The sequence below is a fragment of the Priapulus caudatus genome, unplaced genomic scaffold (assembly GCF_000485595.1).
Source record: "Priapulus caudatus unplaced genomic scaffold, Priapulus_caudatus-5.0.1 Scaffold458, whole genome shotgun sequence".
In the NCBI taxonomy this organism is placed as follows: Eukaryota; Metazoa; Priapulida; class Priapulimorpha; order Priapulimorphida; family Priapulidae; genus Priapulus; species Priapulus caudatus.
This window is the reverse complement of record NW_014577519.1, coordinates 8708-30432: the sequence shown is the minus strand read 5'-3', so window position 1 is coordinate 30432 and position 21725 is coordinate 8708. Positions and strand designations below refer to the sequence as shown.

The following is a 21725-nucleotide window of genomic DNA, read 5'->3' as shown; positions in this document are numbered from 1 at the left end:
TAGAGGAAAAGCCAAGATCTTTTGCAGTGCCAGTTTAAATAATCTAAACAACTACAACCTACCGTACGTTAGTTAGTTCCACTCCCGTCTATCTAGTGATTTCTTGAAAATGATCAGAAAACGCAATAACTGAACTTGCGAGATTATCTACACTTTTGGCAGTTTTGCGCGCAAAATCCCTAGGTAGCCTATTTGTAGATAGCGCGCTCATTCTCCAATGGGTGTTGCTATCCCCCGGGCATGGAGTGAGGGTCACGTGATACAGTTGACGTATACTTCAAAACTTAACAGTAGCCACACAGACTAATGGATACAGTGTAGTCACTGTAGTGTACGGTGTAGTGTATCCGTTAGTCTGTGGTAACCATAGAAATAGTATACTATACTACACTATAGTACACTATAGTATACTATTATAATGGTGGTAACCATAACCGTAACTCCAACACTAACCCCAACACTAAATATATATCGGATCTTTATATATAGGCCATAATAGGCGCGTTATCCACAAAAATGAATCTGTGGTGTGGGGACAGATAATATCATGATGCAAAAACCCTAACCCTAACCTTAACCCTAAGTTGCGTTACGTTACCCTAATGCCACGTTGCGTGACCCTCACTCCACGCCCGGGAGATAGCAACACCCGTCTCCAATGCGCGTTAGACTGGTATCCGTCCCTTCTCACAAGTCTACAGTCCGCCTACGCAACCGCCAATCCCAGCGCAGGTAACTCGTCCGGTGCCAATCCGGTGCCCAGTCAAAATTATTTACAGATATTTTCGGCGTGCGATTGGCGCTTACGCGAAAAGGATCATGTGACTACGTTATCATTACGGATTGGCTACCTAGAAGTTCAAATTCAAAAACAAGGCGCTTGGCAAGCACTGCGGACGTGACGGGACGTCAAGTGTGTATATGCCCTCTGTGTTTTTAACATAACTGACGTAGTTTTTCGTCGTACGATGGACGATTTTACGAAGGTAAGTAGTTACAATGTTTGCTTTGTCTTCTAAGCTAATCTTTTGTCGAAAATGTCTTTGATTATGTGTAAGTATTATAGTATTTAGTACATACTAGTGACTGTCAGACTGTCAGTGTCGACTGCGCATGATAGCGGCATTCCTAATCCTAGTACACCTACATTTCAAATTTGAAAATATCTATCTTACCCATTCCCATACTGCTTACTACTACTAGTAGTAGTACTAGTAGTAAGCCTAGTATGGCTAAGAAAAATATTTTCAAAATTCAGATGCCCATGAAATGGCAATTTTATCAAAGCATCATAATGCTACACTGATATAGTGATACTGATAGTGATACACTCGCAGCTAGGGCCTGCATACCTCCCAAATCCCATTGGTTGATACAGATCACGTGCCTGAAACTCCTGTTTTAATAATTCTTTTTATGGTGCATTGTGACCCTAACACTAACACTAACCCTAACCCTAATCCTAACCCCAACCCTAACCCTAACCCTAATCCTAACCCTAACACTACTTAGAATTTAATTTAAAAAATTAACTATATTTGTATCAACCAATGGGAGTTGGGAGGTATGCAGGACCTAGCCGCGAGTTACTGATACTGAGTGATAGTGATACTGATACTGAGACTGAGAGCAGAGAGGGTCTATGTCCCCCGGGGTACTGCCGGAACGTACCCTGGGTACGGTCCGGTATACCCTGGTACTATCTAATATCATTATATGCCGAACCGTACCTCGTCTACTCCACTAACGAGAGTCGGCCTACGCCTCACTCCCTAACCTGAAACCCCTAAAACACCTAATCCTATACCCTAACCCATAATCAAATATATAGTGATCACCGGTATACCGGACCGTACCCAAGGTACGTTCCGGCAGTAACCTGGGGGACATAGACCCTATCAGCGTCAGTGATAGTGACACTGATATTGATACACATTGATAGTAGCTAGGCCTACTACACTAGACTAGTACTAGTAGTAGTAGTACTAGTCAGTTGTCACTGACAAGTGACAGTGTCACTCAGTGACTAGTATAGTAGTAGTATATTACTAGTAGTGTTACTACTACTATTACTAGTACTAATCTATGACTAGCACTCAGCTTGAGTCAAACTAATTTCAGTTCTGTTGCGACTTTTGAAAATGCTCTCGTAAATAGTCTCCTATACAATAATTATAAATATAATTGCCAGTGCTGCAAGCAAATGAAATGCCAAATGGCAATACACTGTGTCACAGGCACTTGAAAGTTGAAACATCTCAATAAAAAAAGGTAAATAAACACGTAATGTATTTACTACCAAAGTCTTAAATTGACTACGTCACGAATTTTCCATGGTAAAATTTGTATAAAAAAAAATTCCCTTTTTTTACATTAAAAGTAAGAACTAACGTTACTAAATATATCTTCAAACTCTCACCTGATAAAAATGTTTTTACGTTGGTTAAATTTGCAAAAATCTAGACGATTTGGTAATTCTGTTGTCTAACACTATTCTCCCAGTACTGTTCAGATACTGGCATCTCTCTGTTTTTCACCGGCAAATTAGGGCATATATAAAGAAGGTACATATAAGCATGAAAAGTAAACAGAAACACTAAATTGTATTTTCATACATTTTATTTTGTACAAATAACACACAAATGTACTACTTGATGGTGCTAGAAATTCGTGACGTAATCACTTTAATGTAACTTGTTGAGAAACATTGAGACTTTGGTAGTAAATACATTTCGTGTTTATTTACCATTATTTGTTTTTATTGAGACGTTTCAAGTGCCTGTGCACGTGTGCTGTGCTGCAGCATTTATGACATGGTGGAGATTTAGATTACGTAGACAACACAACTGTAACTGTAAGTGAGTAACAAGAATGTTTTTTGTATGTGTGTGTAATTTCACTCTCAATGCTTTAATTGTGCTTTCATCATGAATTATTTCTCTGCCAGACACTACTTGCGAGAACACGTGCCCGAAGAGAAAATCTAAATATGAAGATGCAAGACTCTCCTGCCACCACACGTCAGAGGAAACCTTTTGCTGAAGACGGTCTGAATGTTGATAGTGAAGTCATAGATGGTAAGCATTAGTATATATCGTTCTTCATCCCTCATCCACACCCAACATTGTCATGGATCACCCCACAGGCCACAATTGCTTTGTGTACACCAAACAATAGAAATTTTTGCAGTGCTAGTGGCATCCAATGAGCCAAGTAAATATTTTCTAGCATTTATACTACAGCGCAGGTAGTTTTTAAAGTAATTAGGTATTGAGCAGTATAAGCAGATAAAATCGTTATATCTTTGACACAACTGTATTTTATCATGAAACCTTTGTTAGTCACTTAATTGCCTGTTCCAGATTTTTCAAGTACAGCTGATTGGTCTCGTAAAACTGCTCGGGAGGTAAAGCCAGACACTCCAGCCATCCGTGGTGTTCGCTCGAGGCTGAAAACATTGGCCGACCAAAAACCTTGGGAAGCAGGCAGTAAGTATACTATCGTTGTTTGCATTTTGTGTTCAGGCAATGTTGTGTCTGTTATATAACTAAATTTTAATAATGCATGTACATGATCAATTTTAAGTGGATATGTGTGCAAGTGTAATATTAGTAACGTGAATGTATTATTGTTTTGATATAATAGATGAAAATCTGGTTGATGACATGCCAGTGGTGGTACCTCGTAAGCAGAGGGAGCCTAACACACTGCCGTCAGCACCTGCGTATGAACGGCCTAAATCTGGATTCAAAAGTTCACGACTTGCAAGTCTGGCAAGCACGATAAACAACTGGGAAGATGACTATTCCTACCATGGAGTTGGACACAGGTGTGCACAGATTTTATACAGTCAAAAATGAGTTAATAATGCTTTCTGATATCAGAAATGTATCCATGCACCATTGGGTGCTTTGACTAAGAAATTGTATCCCCTGCGACGAAGTCGGCGGGGATACTATGGTTTCATGTCTCCCCAGCCGCCGCCGCAGACAATTTCCCTTCCGCTCTATAACTCGACCCCTAATTGACCTAGCGCTACCAAACTTGGTATACTTACACATCTTTGGGAAAAGGTGAGCAGCGTACCAAAACCAGGTCACTGTGACCTTTATTTGACCTTTACCTTGACCTTGATCATATTTCCCTTCCGCTCTCTAACTCGGCCCCTAATTGACCTAGCGCTACCAAACTTGCATGGTATACTTACACATCTTGGGGAGAATGTGTGTCGCGTACCAAAACCAGGTCACTGCGGCTTTTATTGGACCTTGACCTTGACCTTGATCATATTTCCCTTCCGCTCTATAACTCGACCCCTAATTGAACTAGCGCGACCAAACATGGTATACTTACACATCTTGGGGAGAAGGTGTGTCGCGTACCAAAAACCAGGTCACTGCAACCTTTATTTGACATTGACCTTGACCTTGACCTTCATCATATTTTCTTTCCGCTCTATAACTCGGCCCCTAATTGACCTAGCGCGACCAAACTTCGTATACTTACACATCTTGGGGAGAACACGGGGTATACATGTAGTTGGCGACAACTGCCCTTTCTAGTTTCATTTAACATTTTAGGTTTATTTGACTGTTATGCTGTTTTGTGCTTTTCTAAGAAAAGTTCATTCAATAAGTGAATAACCTACATTAAAATTAACCATCAGTAATCAGGGGTAGAAATTAACTTTGAACACGGGAGTCCAACGGACTCCCTACCCTCAAAAAGAGGGAGTCTGCGGCAAAATGAGGGAGTCCGTAGTCGGAGGTTTAACATTTAAAAGAGATTAACAATAACGCATGTGCTTATTTTTAAGATTCATGCAGTTGCACGTCTGCCAAATTTTCTTTGGGCATTACCTGAAAAAATATTGTAATTCTGTGAGGCCGTGCTCCGAACAAACTAGTTAGTATGGCAGAATATTCAGGGAGTCACACGGACTCCTGCATATGTCAAATCAGGGAGTCCAACAGTAAATCGGAGAGTATTTGACTCCAAACTCCCGTTAATTTTGCACCCTGCATGGTAATTCTGCAGCTAGTTTTGTGCGTTACATGGGTGATTGATGCCTTATTTGAATGAGTAGGATTGATGCGTCTTGAGTCTCCACACCATCATGTTCCAGGGTTCTCCCTACGTTGCGCAAACGGGGCGCGCGCGCCGCATTTGGGAAAACTCCCCCCTGTTTCAATCGTTGCGCCCCGTTTAAAATACCTCCGCCCCGATTAAATTCCACCACAATAAAAGTTTGCCAGCGCGGGAATCGATCGTCAAGAAGTACAATTCGACCAGTACACCCGGCGCGTGTATTTTTACAGTACCACGCATGCACTGCAGACAATACAACAGTCAACCTGTCCCACACCCAACACTAACTGTACACCGACTCGGCTATATCTTATATATACAAGAACCCGAAATACCGTCTATGGTGTGGTGGCGATTTTACGCATTAATTAGTGGTACGGTAAAAAAACACGCCCCCCTAGTTTCCCCCCCTCTCCCCTCCCCCTGTTTGAATTTCATCCTGGGGAGAACCCTGTGTTCATAAGCGGTCACGTCACACATGTAATCATCCTCACTGTTTACTCTCTGTTTTAGAACTAGCCCTACAAAGCAATTAAAATCAGTGGAAGCCAATGATGAGAGTGAAGATGTTTCTAAGCCAGAGATAAAAACCTCTGTCACCTGGTCTGATGTTACAAGAACAGAGACCATAAAGACTAAGGAAGTAACAACTGATGAGGGAACAAAAACGTCGAGGTGAATGTTTAGCCATGCTTTTATGCATTTTTTGTGCTTTTTTACTTTATGTGGCAGCAAGCCAGCAAGCATCTGTTTGTGAAGACTGAGGTGAACTGTGAACATGGCTGCATATGGGTGTAATGATAAGCATCTTGTAATTACAGGTCAGTGATTAAGACAGAGATTTCCATGGCTCCTGCTAAACCATCGCGGACATTCGAGCATGACGTGCCGAATGGCAATGACAGACGTGAAGCAATGGAGGAGTTTAGAACAGTGCCGGAAGTGGAAGCAGAAGGAGTTGTGTTTAAGGTGAGTTAATTCCCCATTCAGTCTAAGCACATATGGACTGTACAAATGCATATATGATGGTAAGGAATAGGCAGTCAAATTGCAAATAGGAAATACAGTAAAGCTTGCTACATTACTATTCTGCATGGTAGACTGTCAATTCTTTATCTCATATATGTGTGTTACTGTAGAATTTCATGTTTTTTTTTTACTTGGGTTGTTTGACTGGTTAATTAACTCCTATTATGAGTAATTAGGAAGTTTATTTCGGCGGTGAATATACGTTTGCTGTGATATCCCATTCGTGATTTAGGGCATGATCAGAGGGACAACGTTGATATAGAACTTTATATTGCAGTCTGCAGTTAGTCCAGCCACAATTAAAGATGGCACAGATAGCCAGGTAAGTGCAACTACAGATGCATGGTGATATGGTTTGGGTGCACGTTTTGCTTTGCATTCTACTGCTTTGATTGTTTTATGAACGATGTACGAGGCTGATGTGTGTAAATTTGTTACTAATACTATATGTGTGTGTATCGTGCATCTATACACGTGTCTGTATGCGATGCGTGCAAGGCAAACCCCTTATTTATGGCATTTTGCAGTTAAGATATATATATATACATACAGGGTTTCTTCTGAGGGAAAATTAGACAAAGGAGGTAATGGCCAGTTTGGGAAAAAAACGCGCATGATGGATTCAAATACAGGATGTATTGACTATTGATATACTTATAGGAGATACAGGATATATACTTATCAGTAAATACAGGAACATTTTAACAACGCCACGGCGATGTTAAATCTGACAACGGCGGTGCGCCACTGTGCCTCTTATGTATAAGAAACCCTGACATAGTTGGTTTGTTCAAATTGATTATGCATGCAATTTTTATGGATAACATAATGCAAAATACATTACATATGTGCATGTCTAACCTAATTATCAAGTTTTGCAGTATCCAAGTTTATCTGGCTTTGCTCTGTATACCCTGCTGCTATTTATAAATTGTGTTTATTGCTGCTTATTTTGTGTTTTCCTTTGATACTTTCTACACTTCTCTACACTTTCTTCAATACTTCTGTGTTACTATAAAACCTTTGAATTACATTTGAAAATATCAAGAGCTTCTTTATACGCTCTTGAAAATATGTATGTAAACACAATACTTGTATTTAATGGATTTAGTAATAATAATATATCTTTGTGTTATGCATTTTTTTATAGTGTAAATAGGTTGAGTGAACAAGTGGACACACCAAGTTTAATACACCATGATGACATTGCCTTTTGTATTTGTTTATTTAATTTTGCTTAAATTCCTTTTTAACGTACGTGTGTGCACTATAGAGCCAGGTCGCCTGACAGGACGAATATTGCTTAATTATGTATCATAAATTATAAAATGTATATAATATGTATGTGTTGTAGGTCAATTTGAGAAAGACCCCGTCAAAGGAAATGCAAGCAAAAGGAGATTCGCTTAGCCGGATGCAGGCATTTGGTTTTGTCGAAGCAGATAAACAATCAGTCAAGAAGCTGTCACCGAAAAAAGTGCAGGGTCAAAAGACAGAGTCAACGCCGGGGAGGAATGAGATTGAAAGCAGGTCCCGTCAAAAATCAAAGATGGTAAGTTTGTGTGAATTTTATCTTCTGCAGTTACAGGATAGCATCACAAAAGTCCAAGTCAGGTTTGGGTGTGAATAATAAATTACAGTTGCTAATATTATTAAGGGCCCCATCAATATTGCTAGTTGACATAGCCGACACCTCGAAAATAAGCTAGATTTGTAGGCAAATAACAATGCTCTAATGATTAGTAATAACTGCCTCTATGAATGTTACAAACTCGCACATAGTTTTATTCAGTGGCTGCCATGCAATATTTCCATAGGACGCTGTAATGTCGTCGAAACCGCCAAAATATTTTGGCGAGAGTGAGGATGACAATGAGAGCGACAGTGACGCAGACGTCTCGGATGAGGAGCGGTGCCAGCAGCTGTCCAGCGTCTACAACAAATGGGAGAACAAGTCGCGCGAGCCTGTCGCCGCGGCAACCGCCGCGAGGGACGACGATGTCGACGACGATGAGGGTAGCGCGGCCGAGAACGCGGATCAGCAGCCGGGTAAGCTGGGCAGCGTCTACAACAAGTGGCAGACGATGTGTCAGGCGAGCGCCTCCGGCATGCCGAAGCCAGTCAGCCTGCCCTGCAAGCCCGTCGAGCGCTCGCCCGCACGCGGCAACCCCTCGGCGTTCAGCAACAACAAGGCGCTGTTCGAGGGCGGCACGACTCCGACCACGGCTGCGCGCGGGGTCGATGCGACGCCCGTGTCGTCGGTGGAGCGTGCGAGGGCCGCGTTCGAGCGCGGACGCAAGCCGCGACCGCGCTCCGTCGCCGTCGAGAGCCCGGCGGCGCGCCCTGGCGGGGGCGCAACGCGCGCGCGGCCGGCAAGTGCGTACGCGCCAGCTGCCCGCTCTCGCAGCCCGGACGTGCTGTCGCCGGACACCGTGCGCAAGTTTAAGGAAGGCAAGATCTTCAAGAAGACGACGAGTCCAATGCGCATCAGCAGCACGGCGTCGCGCAACAAGCTTGTCGTCGAGTACTCGCCTGAGCCGAATCCCGTCACCGTGACGACGACAGCCGCCATCATGCTGAAGCCCTACCAGTTCGAGTATGACAGCGATGAGGAGTCTGACGACGAAACAGTGGAAGTGGCTCTGGCGCCCGTTCCTGTCAGGTCTCCGGTTAAAGTGAGGTCGCCGGTTAAAGCGCGATCTCCGGCAAGGGTGGCTGCGGTGAGGGACCCATCGCCAGTGGAATCTGAAGAAGAAGAAGAAGAAGAAGAAGAAGAAGAAGAAGAAGAAGAAGTTGCAGTAGTACCAGTTAGATTGAGGTTGCCTGTAAAGGTGGCTGCGGTGAGAGATCCCTCACCAGTGGCAGTTAGGAATGCTTCTCCCGGAAAGAAGCCGCAGTCGGCACGGAAGAGTCAGTTCTCGCAGGCTATAGAGGCGCTCAACTTCGGAAGTCATGTTAACACTAATACTCCGCAGAGAGACACAAGACTTCCCCCGAAGTGTCCCACCAGCAAGTCCAAGTCTCAGCTGGCCAGCACCACGAGGAACACAGTTTCAGCTCGATTGCCTTCCCCAGTACCTATGAGGGCGCCTTCCCCAGTACCTGCGAAGGCACCTTCTCCAGTGCCAATAAGAGGACCTTCTCCTGTAAGTGCCTAATTTCACTTTCAAGAAGTCTAGTAGTGAATTATTGAGTGAATTTATTACATTCAACAAACATTTGGTTGGATTTGCATTTGTAGTTTAATTTAGTACTGTTGGCTATGGTAACTATTTCTATAGTTTTACTCAATTTTCATGTAATTTGTTTTCATTGCAGAGAAGGGGCAAGGCAACATCCCCTTCACCAGCTAAAGACATGAGTGCTGGAATGAAAAATCTACAGCAGAAACTTATGAGTCAAGTGCGTAGATCATACAGTGTTATTTCAGTAACATCGACGTAGTTGTGATAAATATATTTAACAATGATTATACTCAATCCATTAATTAGGCACAATTTAACCTAATTTAAAACCCCATATTCTACTATGTTTCACTGGCAAGTCAGTAAAACGAAAACGTATTCAAGTGTAGTATTGAACTCCAGAAAGGCATTGAGGCATCAGCTGACACCCACACCTCTGACCATGATCATGTTGATGCTGACATCACCAGTCCTTTACCATCCTCTCCCTGCTCTTCACACACTGCTGCAGTGAGTACAGGTCTTCCTCGTCCTGAAATGTCTCATTCCATTTCACTCCCTAATAGCTTGTCTTCAATTAAGAACCGAACCCTTTTGTTGGCAGACAAAATAAATTTACATGCATTTGTGCACTAGGTCATATCCACGAGGGAAACGTGAGAAATGTTCGCAAGCTATTTTTAGATGTTCTATGTGATGCTTCTCTCTCTTGCTAAGTGAGACCTATTTTAACATATCCCACACATGAACAGGAATGTACTCTTACAGTGCTTACTATATATTGTAGATGAATCACTGGGAGAGCAGCACTGATATGGAAAAAACAAGGGATCAGCGACAGCAGGAGATGGTGGGTCTGCTCAACCGTTGGGAGGAGTCGTCCGCTAACACCTTACCACCAGCACCTGATTCAGACTACATCAGCCAGGTATGCACACATGCAAGCACAACAAAAAATGATCCTATATATAGAAGGCAGGGTGCCATGCCACAAAATAATTGTGTGCATCCAGCTAAATATTCAGGAATGCCTCAAATACCAAACCTGCACAGCTTTATGAATTTGTGATCGACGTGGAAGGTATTATTATTTTGTCTCCTGTGTAAGTATTCGTTCAGCTTTACGTGGGCAATTGGCATCACTAATTGTTGTCACCCGTGTTATTGTAGACTGAGCAGGCGCACAATGAGGATGCAAAACTGAAGGACAGCGGACAGTACTACCGAGGCGCGACGCCAACCAAATACCTGAGACCTGAGATAGAGGCTCAGATTCAACAGAAGGCATTCCAGTTCATTCCAGCGCCGCCTCCAGAACCTACTGTGAGGAAGGTTGCTGAGCCTGTGGTTAGGAGGGAGCCTAAACCTAAGGCACCGTCACCCGTGAAAGAACTAGGTAAGCTATCAGATGTGCGAAACCTTAAGACCTGTGTGGCTCGTATGTGGTAGCATTGCGGTGGTAGCTTTTAGGTAAGCTTGTATTGTATGTATAGTATATTGTATGGGACTATGGGTGTAGATTGTAGGAATTTACTTTTCAACTTTCAGTACCAAAGAAGTTATCAAAGTCATCTCTGTATCCCAGCTTGGAGTCTCTGATGTCCGATACAACAGAGGAGGAAGATGAGATAGGTGTGATATGTGTTTTTGAAAGTTTGTTACAATGTATTTATATTCAGTGGGAAGTCTCTAATGGATAAGCAACCTAATTGTGCTGCATGTTTAGTCAAACTCGTGTGTGAAAATGTTCTTTGAAACCACGTGTCTGTACTGTAGAGGGGATTTCACTGCCACTGCCACTCAATGAAAACACTAAAAGTGTTCGTTAAAGACAGCTGCTCATTATGTAGAGCAATACTAAGCTATACTCTTCTTTAAGAAATAACCCTAGCCCTAACCTCTGACTTCTCTCGGGCAGGTTCACCCGGCGCGTCAGGGGAAGCCAGCAGCTCCTCGATTGACTCGCTCACGAAGGACCTGGATGATGCTGACTGCAGTGCTAACATCGATGACATCCTGGATGGTGAGTCGAGTGAGGAGGAGGAGGAGGAGGAGATGCCACCTCCGCCACCACGCCCCCCACCGAAAACCCGTAGGAGCAACTCTGGATCGAGAGTATGTATGAAGGGTTGAATGTAGTGATTTTTTAATTGTTATTTAGATATATCAGGTAACAACCGGTGGTACATGGTGTGTTGTTGGCAGTAGTGCACTCTGGAGAACAATTCCTTAGTGCAAGTTGACAAGTACCACCGCCATCTTCGTTAGTGCATTCTGTAGAGATAATAAAGTATATAATGTTATTAGTTTTTTTTAGTTGTGTGTTATTATATTTATTAGTTCTTATTCAGGGCTGTCTCCACTTGCTTCATAACTTTGTGTGTCATAGTCGTGGACGTCTCTGGCTGGTTAAGTGTTCTCAGTGCAGTGTGGTATGTTCGTGTCGATTCTTATTTGAAATGTTTTCCATTGTCACGCAGAAACCGCCTGCTGTCCAGCCTCCAAAGGACGACTACACGTCACCGATGGTGACGCCCCGCGACAATGACGCTCCCCTCATGTACAGCGTGAGCTTCTATCGCAACCAGAAGCTGAATGATCACAGGCCACCTGTGACGAGGGTCGTACACAGAGGCGTGGATCGCAAGAGGAGTTCTTCACCTGAACCAGAGCCCGAGGTTGAACGCATCAGCCTCAAGGACAAAGTCAAGGTGCCTGCCTTACCGTGACTGTCTGTGTTAAAATTAGTTTAGAAGATCGCTCGCAGCATCACAGAAACATTTTTGCTATCTGCAAATTGCGAAATGTTGTCTGTTTTGGTTTTTTGTTAGCTGAATAAGTCTATTACGTATTAAGTCTTAATATCAAATTACTTCAGATGCCTTCATATGTTATACTCTTAATCAATAATATTTAGAGTACATAAACCCTGTTAACAGGGTTTATCCACTCTTGATAATATGTGAGTGGTAGGTATTGCACGAATCCGTGTGACACTACACAATCATGTGGTTCATACCAGTATCGTTCCACAACCTTCACGTATTCTCGTTATCCTCACGCTCTCTCTCCTTGCTGCAGATCCTCAATGATGAGATATCGCGGCAGCAGTCTATAATCAGCCAGGCGAGTGCCGCACTCAGCGTGGCGCGCTCACGTGAGGAGTTCCACGGATCACTGGAGCAGGTTGAGGGAGAGCGGCTGCTGCTCATCGCCTGTACGTATATATACATGTAACAACAACACCGCTGCTCAGATGCTGGGTTTATGACATGTCGTTCGCGACAGACGTCTGCCAACATACAATGATGCTGGTGGACAGGGGTCAGTGTCAGAAACAAAATTTGTTTTACTGTTAGTCGTACCATGACTTTTTCTTGTATATCTCTCTATACACTGCGTCTGAGAAACGTGTAACTTTACCGTGTTTTTTTTTGTCAATGGTTTATGAGAAAAAGTTAATGTTAAGACTAATATTGTTTCTGACAAGAGGACCGAAGGTGTTAAATTTGTGTTCAGTTTAATGAGGTGATTTAATTTGCTGGCATTGTCGTTGAGGTTAGCTCATTCTGCTATGCGTGTTGTGTATAGAGATATAGTATATTTGATCACGCGTTGCGTGTTGCTGTGACGACGTAGGTCAGAAGAGGACATCGTGCATGGCGGAGCTGCAGAAGATAAAGAAGCTGGAGGCGAGTGGAGTAGAGAAGAAGGGTGCCATCAAGGAGTACTGCGGTCGCACGGGCTCCGTCACAGTCAAGAACATCAGGCTGCCTCTGAAACGCGAGTTTCTGGCCACCAGAGGGAGCACTAATGGTGAGCGACAACGAGACGCTCTCCCCTCATCGTTGCTCTTCTGTTTGTCTTCATCATTGCCTGCGACGTTGCCTTTGATTCGGGGTACACTCTACAAGTAGATATGCGTGCAACTCTTTCCCCTGCCCGAGCGTACGTAGCTTCGGTCTTAGCTCCACGGTTCTCCGTACGTTGCAGACCTGTTTGTGCACTTCTTCCTCTGCTTGATACGCAACGGGCCGCAAGTGGTCAACACGATGATGCTGTCAACGCACGAGAACGTGATCAGCGGCAGCCTCTGCTTCAGTAACTGCATCTGCCTGCAGGACGTCGGCAGCAACTTCAAGATCGACATCGACGTCTATGGCATGGTGAGCAACCGCAGCACGACCGATCGCTAGTTGTGAATGACAGTGGCGTTTTTCTGGTGAATAACAACGGTGCTTTGGTGGTGAATGACAGGTGCTTTGGTGGTGAATGACAGTAACACTTTGGTGGTGAACGACATGTGTTTTGGTAGTTAATGGTGGTGGTGGGTTGGTGATGAATGACAGTAGTGCATTGGTGTGAATGACAGTGGCACATTGTTGTGAATGGCGTGGTGCATTGGTGTGAATGACAGTGGTGCATTGGTGTGAATGACAGTGCTGCATTGGTGTGAATGACAGTGCTGCATTGGTGTGAATGACAGTGAAATTTTGTAAACAATCTCCAGTTCACATTTATAAGTAATCACCGAGAATGAATCAAAATAAGCATATAAGTCTCATCCATGAGGCAATCGAAACGTAAAACTACATGACTCACACTTAAATATATGTATATCAGAGCATCTAATCTCTCTGTCATGGTATGCTGGAATACTATTATTCTCGTAATATGCTATATATAACATGCTTATCCTCCTAAAATTTCGATTACTTTCTTGTTTGTTTACAGCAAACAAGAAAAGAGTGCGTAATGCCAGATAAAGGTCACGGCAAAAAGTCGAAGGTATTCCAAACAAATCTTCTGGAATGTAGAGCCATTACAGTAATAGGCTGTATTTTACAACTGGTTATTATATTGTAGTGCATGATTCCCCCTGCCAAGTATGTATTACTGTGTCTCTCCATTCTCTACAGTATTTCCCTTGGCCAAAAAGGTCTGTGAGGTGGTAAACTTTATTTGGGATGTGTTTGAGCATTTCGAGGTCCTAGCAAAGGAATTTTTTTTAGAAAAAATGGTGAATTTGGTGCATTCTAAGCTCTGTTCTATGGAAGCACAGTGATTTTCGTCAGCGAGGCGGTGTTTTCGACAAATTTCTCTGTGGCGGCTGAGAATTTAAGCGAGGCGGCCCGCCTCACTCGTTTCAATGCAGGGGAAACACTGCTCTATATATCTAGGAAGTACAAGTAATGTCTACTACCAAGCTGAACCTAGTTATACCCCCATGATGCAGTAACTGTAAGAAATTTCTATGTACTCACACAGTATGGTTACGACCTCTGTTTTAGAAAACGCCCAAGAAGAGCAAGTCGCATTCGGTTCTTGCTAATCCAGGTAAGCAACATTTTAACTTCTTGTCATACATAGGTGTAGCGATGAAAATTCATGCGAGTGAGATTTAATACCGAAAAGTAGGAATGTAGATCACAAGCGCCAGTGGCACACACGCGGTAGAGAACTTAGTTTGAGAGGCGATGATTATAAAATCGTCTTACTGCATATTGAAAAAATGACACCATAAGGCTATGGGTATTGGTAACCTTTGGGAAGACATGGTGTGATTAGTTTTAGAGGGCCCAGGGTTCAACATTAACTTTTTATTTCACTAGACCATCGGGCTAGTAACTGAGGAAAACCACTAGCCCTGACCTAACTTTCACTAGCCCAGACCCAGACCATTGTTATGAAAAACTTTATTTAGATAAGAGTGTCATCGTATGAAATGTTTCCCGCGCTTTAAATCGCGCGTGGGCCGAGTTCACGTGCAGCATTCGTATTCTACCACGGGCATACACATTAGCGCACGGTTTATCGATCGTCTACTGCGGCTGGCAGCAAGCCACGTTATTGTTTTTGCCGAAGGTTAGACTAGCTGGTATCCGGCCTCACGCTCTGCTAGACAATGTACACACTCTGCGGCAAACGGTGCGGCCGCGAACCAGTCTAGCCAGAGGTGACCTTTCAGTGCAATATATATGACCAATTCTAACACGACCAGTCGGGCTACTAGCACTCTGGTTGTATGCGAATAGAATTAGCCATTGTCATGAGACAGCAGAAGCAACGCATGCAGATACAAAGTAACCAGGAGTACTTGGCCGCCAGGCAGGGGCCAGAAGGTTGGGTTTGGACACGTTCCAAAATGACGTATGAGTAACCACGATCCTTTGACCGATCAATGTTCGAATACCAACCAATAGGGCAGATAGGCGAGAGGACCGGCTTGCGAGGGAGAACATGTGTCCACCGAAAAGCCACGCCCGAGATATATATAAGATAGTCCGGGATAGAAAAATAAGGCAAGGGGGGTGGATAGAAGTGATGTAGGCGAGGGGAGAGATTTAAAGGGGGAGATACGACTGGCGATTGTAACTGTGTTGTGCATCGAATAAAAGATTGTATCCTGAGAAAGCATGCTGTTTGCCTCATACAAAGACTGTACATTTCACCTTGTTACATAGGCAATGGTAAAACTTACTCAGTAGATACAATTTCAGGCACTACTGGCTCCCCCCTCTGCCTTGTTGTAACCATGCTCACTTGTTGCTTGCAGCGTTTTCCAGCCCAGGCGCTGTCAAAACAACCAGCTTCTGCCTTATTGGCTACACCAGCCTGACCCTGAAGAACATAGACAGAAACAGTTTCACGCTTGAAAAGGTACGAGAGAACGTGGCGACGTGATGGATAGTGTGTAAGATCTTGTTATGTTTCTAATCAACTGCAATGTGTGTATGTTGCATCTGCAGGCACACAGCTTTCCACTGTTAATGTCTAATCGGGTTTGCTCCATAGGTGCCGTTCCTGTCGCCACTAGAGGGCAGCCTCTGTGCAGACATCACTTGCCACACAAGTGGAACAACGATTCTGGAGAGGGGTTTCATGGTGAGTGAGCCAGCACTTTTCTTTTTCTTGCCAGATACTAAAGTAGTCAATCAGTCTATCACAACAGAGTTGCTGGTACTAACGAGCAATCTGTCGGTCTCGTGAATGGCAATAGAAAGGTACCACTTTCCCCCAAGTACTCTACAAGTGGGGATTTAGTGGCAGTGTTCTCCATGATTGTTTTGTTATATTTTATTTCAAATGTTTCTCAATCGTCTTAAATCAACTGGGTTGCTTTCATCCTACTCACGTCTCACATAAGCATGAATAGACCCCTAACCAGTCAGTCGATGTGTATGTAATTCAGTAATTGCATGTGACGTTTATGTGTCATGCACGCAGGCCATGTATGATGACGTGAATGGTTTCGGAGCGTGGCACCGCCGCTGGTGTGTCCTCGGTGCGAGCTGCATCTCCTTCTGGAAGTACCCCGACGACGAGACGAGGAAGGTGAGACTTCTGCCGGTCGCTACCAACCCTAACCGAATGTTGCGTGCAATTTAGTTTTTTTGAAATTATAATTCATGAGATTCGTAATGGATCAGAACATAGTCAAAATGAACATAGTTTAGGGAATTCAGCTAGAATTACGAGGATGCGCCTTTCACGAGGAGTAGCGATATACCATCATTTCGGTTGTATTTATCGCATACTACTCTCTGCCTTCCATTAGCCGCCTATAGGAAGCATAGACCTGGCGATGTGCAACTCCAAAAAGGTTGATGTGGCGCCGCGGGAGATCTGTGCCCGTCAGCACACGTTCATGCTGATCACGCAGCGCCCCTGCGCTCCCGGCGACATAGACTCGCTGGTCGCAGAGGTTCACAGCAAAGTTACCATCACTAGGTATTGTGTGATTCATTGTAGACTTACTGCAAAGTTTAAAAGCAACAGCGGCAATGACAGAGTGTAGTGTTCACGTGTGGTGCAGCGTTTAGTTACAATTGTAACGTTCATCATTGCTCTATGAACCACATTACGACCATCTATATTTAGTCATACAAGCAGACAAGCAGAAAGAACATCAATTATCCATCTAAACGTGCATATATATCTACTTTCCACATTTAGTGTGGTGGAAGTAGATAAATGAAATTTAAAAAAAATACATTGTGGGAGTGACACTTACTGTCTTACAGACGCGATTAAATTAAACATGCAGATACTGACTATATGTAGCATTCGTTTTCTAATTATGCCTTGTAAATTGGTGCGCAAAACAATCCCCGATTTATAGTGCTAATTGATCACATAATTTCTTTAGGTTTTTACTGTCGGCGGACACAAAGGAGGAGAGGATTGTATGGTGTAACAAGCTGAATCAGGCCTTGGGTAACCTGCGCATGTGGAACCCAGATGCTGTTCGACCCTAAATGTAGATCAGCTGTGAGCGTTGAGTGCGATATTGCTGGCGGGATGTATTGTCAGGCACGTGCGTGCACGAGCATTCGGATGCTCTTGAATGCTGTTTGCGGGTGATTGTGTAGTTATATAGTTGTAGACTTTATGTTATACATCCCTTTCTTTATATACATTACATTCTCTTTACTGTCTTCTTATTTACGTGACCAAGATCACCAACGAAGTTGATATAATTTCTACATGCAAACATTGCCTGTAGTGATTCTCTGTAGAATACCATTAATTGACTAATGTGATCGTGAGCAAAGTGATATAATCCTTCCTTTATGGGTGACAGTTTCAGTGCAATGCACAGCAATACATATACACAGCAATGTTGTAATATTATGGATATATTATATATCTGCGCTTGGAAATTATGCTATTTTTAAATAAAACGAAAAGATCATTATCTCACATATATGCAAACCTTTCAAATAACTACAGAACTAACAATTACCAAGACATGAACGCTCTTCATTTTTGCTCATCCTTGCAGCCGATTGGAGAGAATGAGCATGTATATAAGATTAACCAAGAAGACTTGTTTATTGTATTTCATTGTGATATTGTGCTGTAGATCGACTCAGAAGCGTTGGTTGCAGCCCGTAGACGTTATTTTCAGAACAGGCAGTTCTGGCCATCAATACATTCATGCACCTGAAGGTAAACATACGGGTGTGTCAATTACTTATATTTGATATCATTACTATCAGTAAGGACAGGGCATTATTTGCACAGTGTGAATGAAAGTAAACAAAAATGCCGGCCGATTGATTATACCTACATTTCGTAAAAGATTGATTCTGTAATATAGTTGTGCAACTGGTTGGGTTTATGTGAGTTCTATATCTCTTATATCTACGTATGCGTTAATAAGCTTCTGTAAACAGCCCCTTGCTTGCACATTGCTGCGATTTTGAGTGATCGATTCATGTTCTTTGTCGTGCATTTAGGAATGCCAACATGGGTCAGTAGATATTACCGGGTAGTTTGCACACGGCTTTGTAGCAAATTTTGTGTTACAGAAAAAAAACGCCTGGACAATTCGAAATTAGTGAATTGACACATGATTTTATGTTCTTTCATAGGAGGTTGTAAGTGCTATATGACATCTTTTGTTTTGTGTAGGAAATATATATAATTTTTTATAGACCAAATTAACGTAATAGATGTATCTATGTACAAGCAATGCATGATATTTTCTGGCTGGTCGGCAGTTTGGTATACTTATACATGTATGAATATTATGCCCACAATATGATATGCCATCAAAAATAGTTTTAGCCAACACTTGTAATCCATGTCTATTAATGTTATCGATAAATGTTTTTATGCATAATTTAACCTGAATTTTGTACATACATAATTGTAATCGAGACATTGATGTGTTCAATATTTCAGCCCGTTGGAAACGTGGTATAATTAAATGCATTCATATGGAATATATAATAATAATACGTAGTGAGTTGTGTTGAGTCTCTCTCCTTTTTGAAACCTGACACACAAGTGTCACAAGTCAACCTTGAACAATAGTCTATCATAAGGCGCAACCACTTGTGTCATTTTCTTGTCTACAAACGTTTTTTTTAATGGCTATGAAACGGTTACAGTACAGATGCTTGTGACAGCAGTATATAGGAAATATTAATACTTCCATTTTATTAACGATATTTTTTAACAAGAGCAATTGGAGATAGCAAACCTCCACCACAGCGTAACAGTCCACCCATCTTGCTGGTGTTCACCCATTCAAGAGCGTATAAAGAATACTACCTTCTTTATACGCTCTTGATGAAATTTTAGAAAATCTGAAAAAAAATACCTAGGATTTTTTTTTTAATGAATTTTGAATGCGTCCGAAGTCTTCCCCACAAAAAAATCCTCGATCCAGAACTGAACTGGATCCGGATCACCACCAAAATCTAATCGATTGGTTGTTGGCCCAAGACCGTCCAAAAAATTTCATCAAAATCCGCCCGTAACATTTTGAGATATCCTGTTGACAGACAAACCAACAAACAAACTAATCTATATAACGGGCGAAAACATAACCTCCGTGGCGGAGGTAATAATAAAGTGACTCCCTTATTGTGATTATTTGCGTTCTTTCCAACTGACGATACACGTGAAGCTGTAATAGAGCTCGTAGGGTTACATACTCACTGCCGGAACGTACCCTGGGTACGGTCCGGTATACCGGAACGTACCCTGGTAACTATCTGATAGGGTTAGGGAGTAGGCGAGGTACGGTCCCTCATATTAGATAGTACCATGGTACGTTCCGGTATACCGGACCGTACCCAGGGTACGTTCCGGCAGTACCCCGGGGGACATAGACCTTCTCAGCGTATGTAATAGAAGACGCCGCGTGGCTTTCTGATCGAAATTGTTATACGTACTACCAGGAGTCTATTGATAGACTCCTGGTACTACTCTGTGTAGTTGGAAGTCGAACGTCGTGAAGTTGTTACAGGTTTCTGTGATGTACTATTTATCCTCGCAGTAGTATAGAATAGATGGGACGCTGTAACACTTGCGATGCTGTTGTCCAAGCCACGTCATGTCATATTTCACGGTTCGAGACCTTTATTGTTGTAATATTTAGCTGTTCAATTGAAAAAGTTCTAGTTCAGTTGCAAAACAAATGAGTTTAGTTTCGTGAATTAGAAATGAATATACGTACTGTATTTTACTCCAGTCCTCTTACCGCTTAACTTGAGAGTTGAGACGTAACGTCCAAATCCTATTTATCTATATTTAATGAGTATGATATAATATCATCTCAATACGTTTGTTTTAGTTGTTATATCATCATTTGAATATGGATGCGCAAAAGGACAATTTATTGCAAATTTGGCATTAAAAAAAGTAGGTTATAAAAGTGCTTCATTTTTCACATAAAATTTGTATTTTAGGAATGCTACTTTAGATATTTAGTTGTGACAAATAAAACTTAATAAAAAAAAAATTGATATCCGTTGCCCGAAGCGCAATACGAGTAATTATTTTCCCGCTCCATTTTTCCATTGGACTGTGTAACGTCCGTAACATTTTGTGCATTTTTTTTAGCTGTAAAGAAAAATAATTGACTGACTTTTATATTATCACATATTTACTGCAAACTTATGATGGGTTAAATTATAGAACAGAAAATTTAGAATTACGATAATTAGAAATAGGCTAACGAGCGTTTTCGGACGTTACACAAAGTGTTACGGCCGTTACGGCTTCTATACTTGAGGCACTGGAAAGCTTTTGCCACTTCCATCTTACACGAGCTATATGCCTCCTCTTCAAAAATGGTTTTGTCCTGGGCGGCTTACACACTATGAGCACATGAATGTCATCCAGCAGTTTATTCTTTAAAAATAGGAAGGCCTTTTGGTTAGCATGTAGATGTCAAAGGGTAATGACATTTTAGCCTAAGCACAATAATTGTGTACAATCCTTTGAGCAAGAGTTCTGATTGTGAATAAGAGCATGCATGCACCATGGTGCTACAATTTTTTCCTCACTTGCCAGGTCGGGCAAGTGACTCGTGTTTGCCAACAAGCCCAAAGCACTTGCCTGAAATTATTAAAGGGAAACAAAAAATAATGGATAATGATAAATTTCATGAAATAAACTACATTATGAGGTCTTTGTATGGGTAGAGTATATTGAGAAGAACAAGTGTAACAGTGTTACTATAGTTTAGAATTATTAGAAGGTATAGATAGTAGAGTTAGTTTGAAAAGATACGTGGTGTTTGTGGTAACATATGTATAGATATTTGCGCTACGCGCGAGCGCAGAGTTAAATAATATTACAGCAGTAGCGAGCAATTAGAACTGAAATTAGCAATCAGCAGCAGCGAACGTTGACCGCGCGGAGCGTATTAGCGGCATGTCATTACGTAATGTTAGCACGGGTTGGTCACGCGCAGGCCAGGAATACGCGGCAAGCGTGCGTGTTGACCACATGTGATACGACCGTGACGATCGAGGTTAGAAGCTCCTCACGGAGTCCCATTCTATATACGGGACTTCGCGAGATCATTACACCAAAGAAATAGATATCTTTTAGTTTAGTAGATTCCCACTTGTCGCCATCATGGCAGCAGAGTCCAGTACACCATAACTAAGTCATGGTGTA

General features: G+C 42.4%; 2 protein-coding genes across 6 annotated transcripts in view; one reads left to right on the top strand and one right to left on the bottom strand.

Moving 5' to 3' along the window:
* Positions 1–187, bottom strand: part of LOC106810620 (thymidylate synthase-like) — a 2741-nt gene extending 2554 nt beyond the window's left edge. Inside the window, exon 1 of one of the 3 annotated variants that reach the window (XM_014814041.1) lies at positions 63–187. The gene's annotated coding sequence lies outside the window, so the exon portion shown is untranslated. The remainder of the gene's footprint in view (positions 1–62) is intronic. The other 2 variants (XM_014814042.1, XM_014814043.1) reach the window with 2 other exon arrangements.
* A 673-nt stretch (positions 188–860) lies between these two features.
* Positions 861–19052, top strand: LOC106810615 (actin-binding protein anillin-like). 3 transcript variants are annotated; one of them, XM_014814032.1, is made up of 25 exons: positions 861–986; positions 2948–3077; positions 3363–3488; positions 3646–3829; positions 5602–5763; positions 5910–6057; positions 6395–6439; positions 7472–7669; positions 7935–9263; positions 9436–9519; positions 10090–10230; positions 10473–10698; positions 10851–10934; positions 11221–11417; positions 11783–12013; positions 12384–12519; positions 12942–13118; positions 13296–13468; positions 14037–14090; positions 14594–14639; positions 15859–15962; positions 16098–16187; positions 16530–16637; positions 16861–17033; positions 17452–19052. In XM_014814032.1, exons 1-25 carry the CDS (start codon positions 969–971, stop codon positions 17558–17560), a joined length of 4473 nt encoding a protein of 1490 aa, XP_014669518.1. In that variant the 5' UTR covers positions 861–968; the 3' UTR covers positions 17561–19052. The 3 variants fall into 3 exon arrangements, with proteins under 3 accessions (XP_014669518.1, XP_014669517.1, XP_014669519.1); XM_014814031.1 differs by having other exon boundaries at positions 6380–6439; XM_014814033.1 differs by lacking the exon at positions 6395–6439.
* The last annotated feature ends 2673 nt before the right edge of the window (positions 19053–21725 follow it).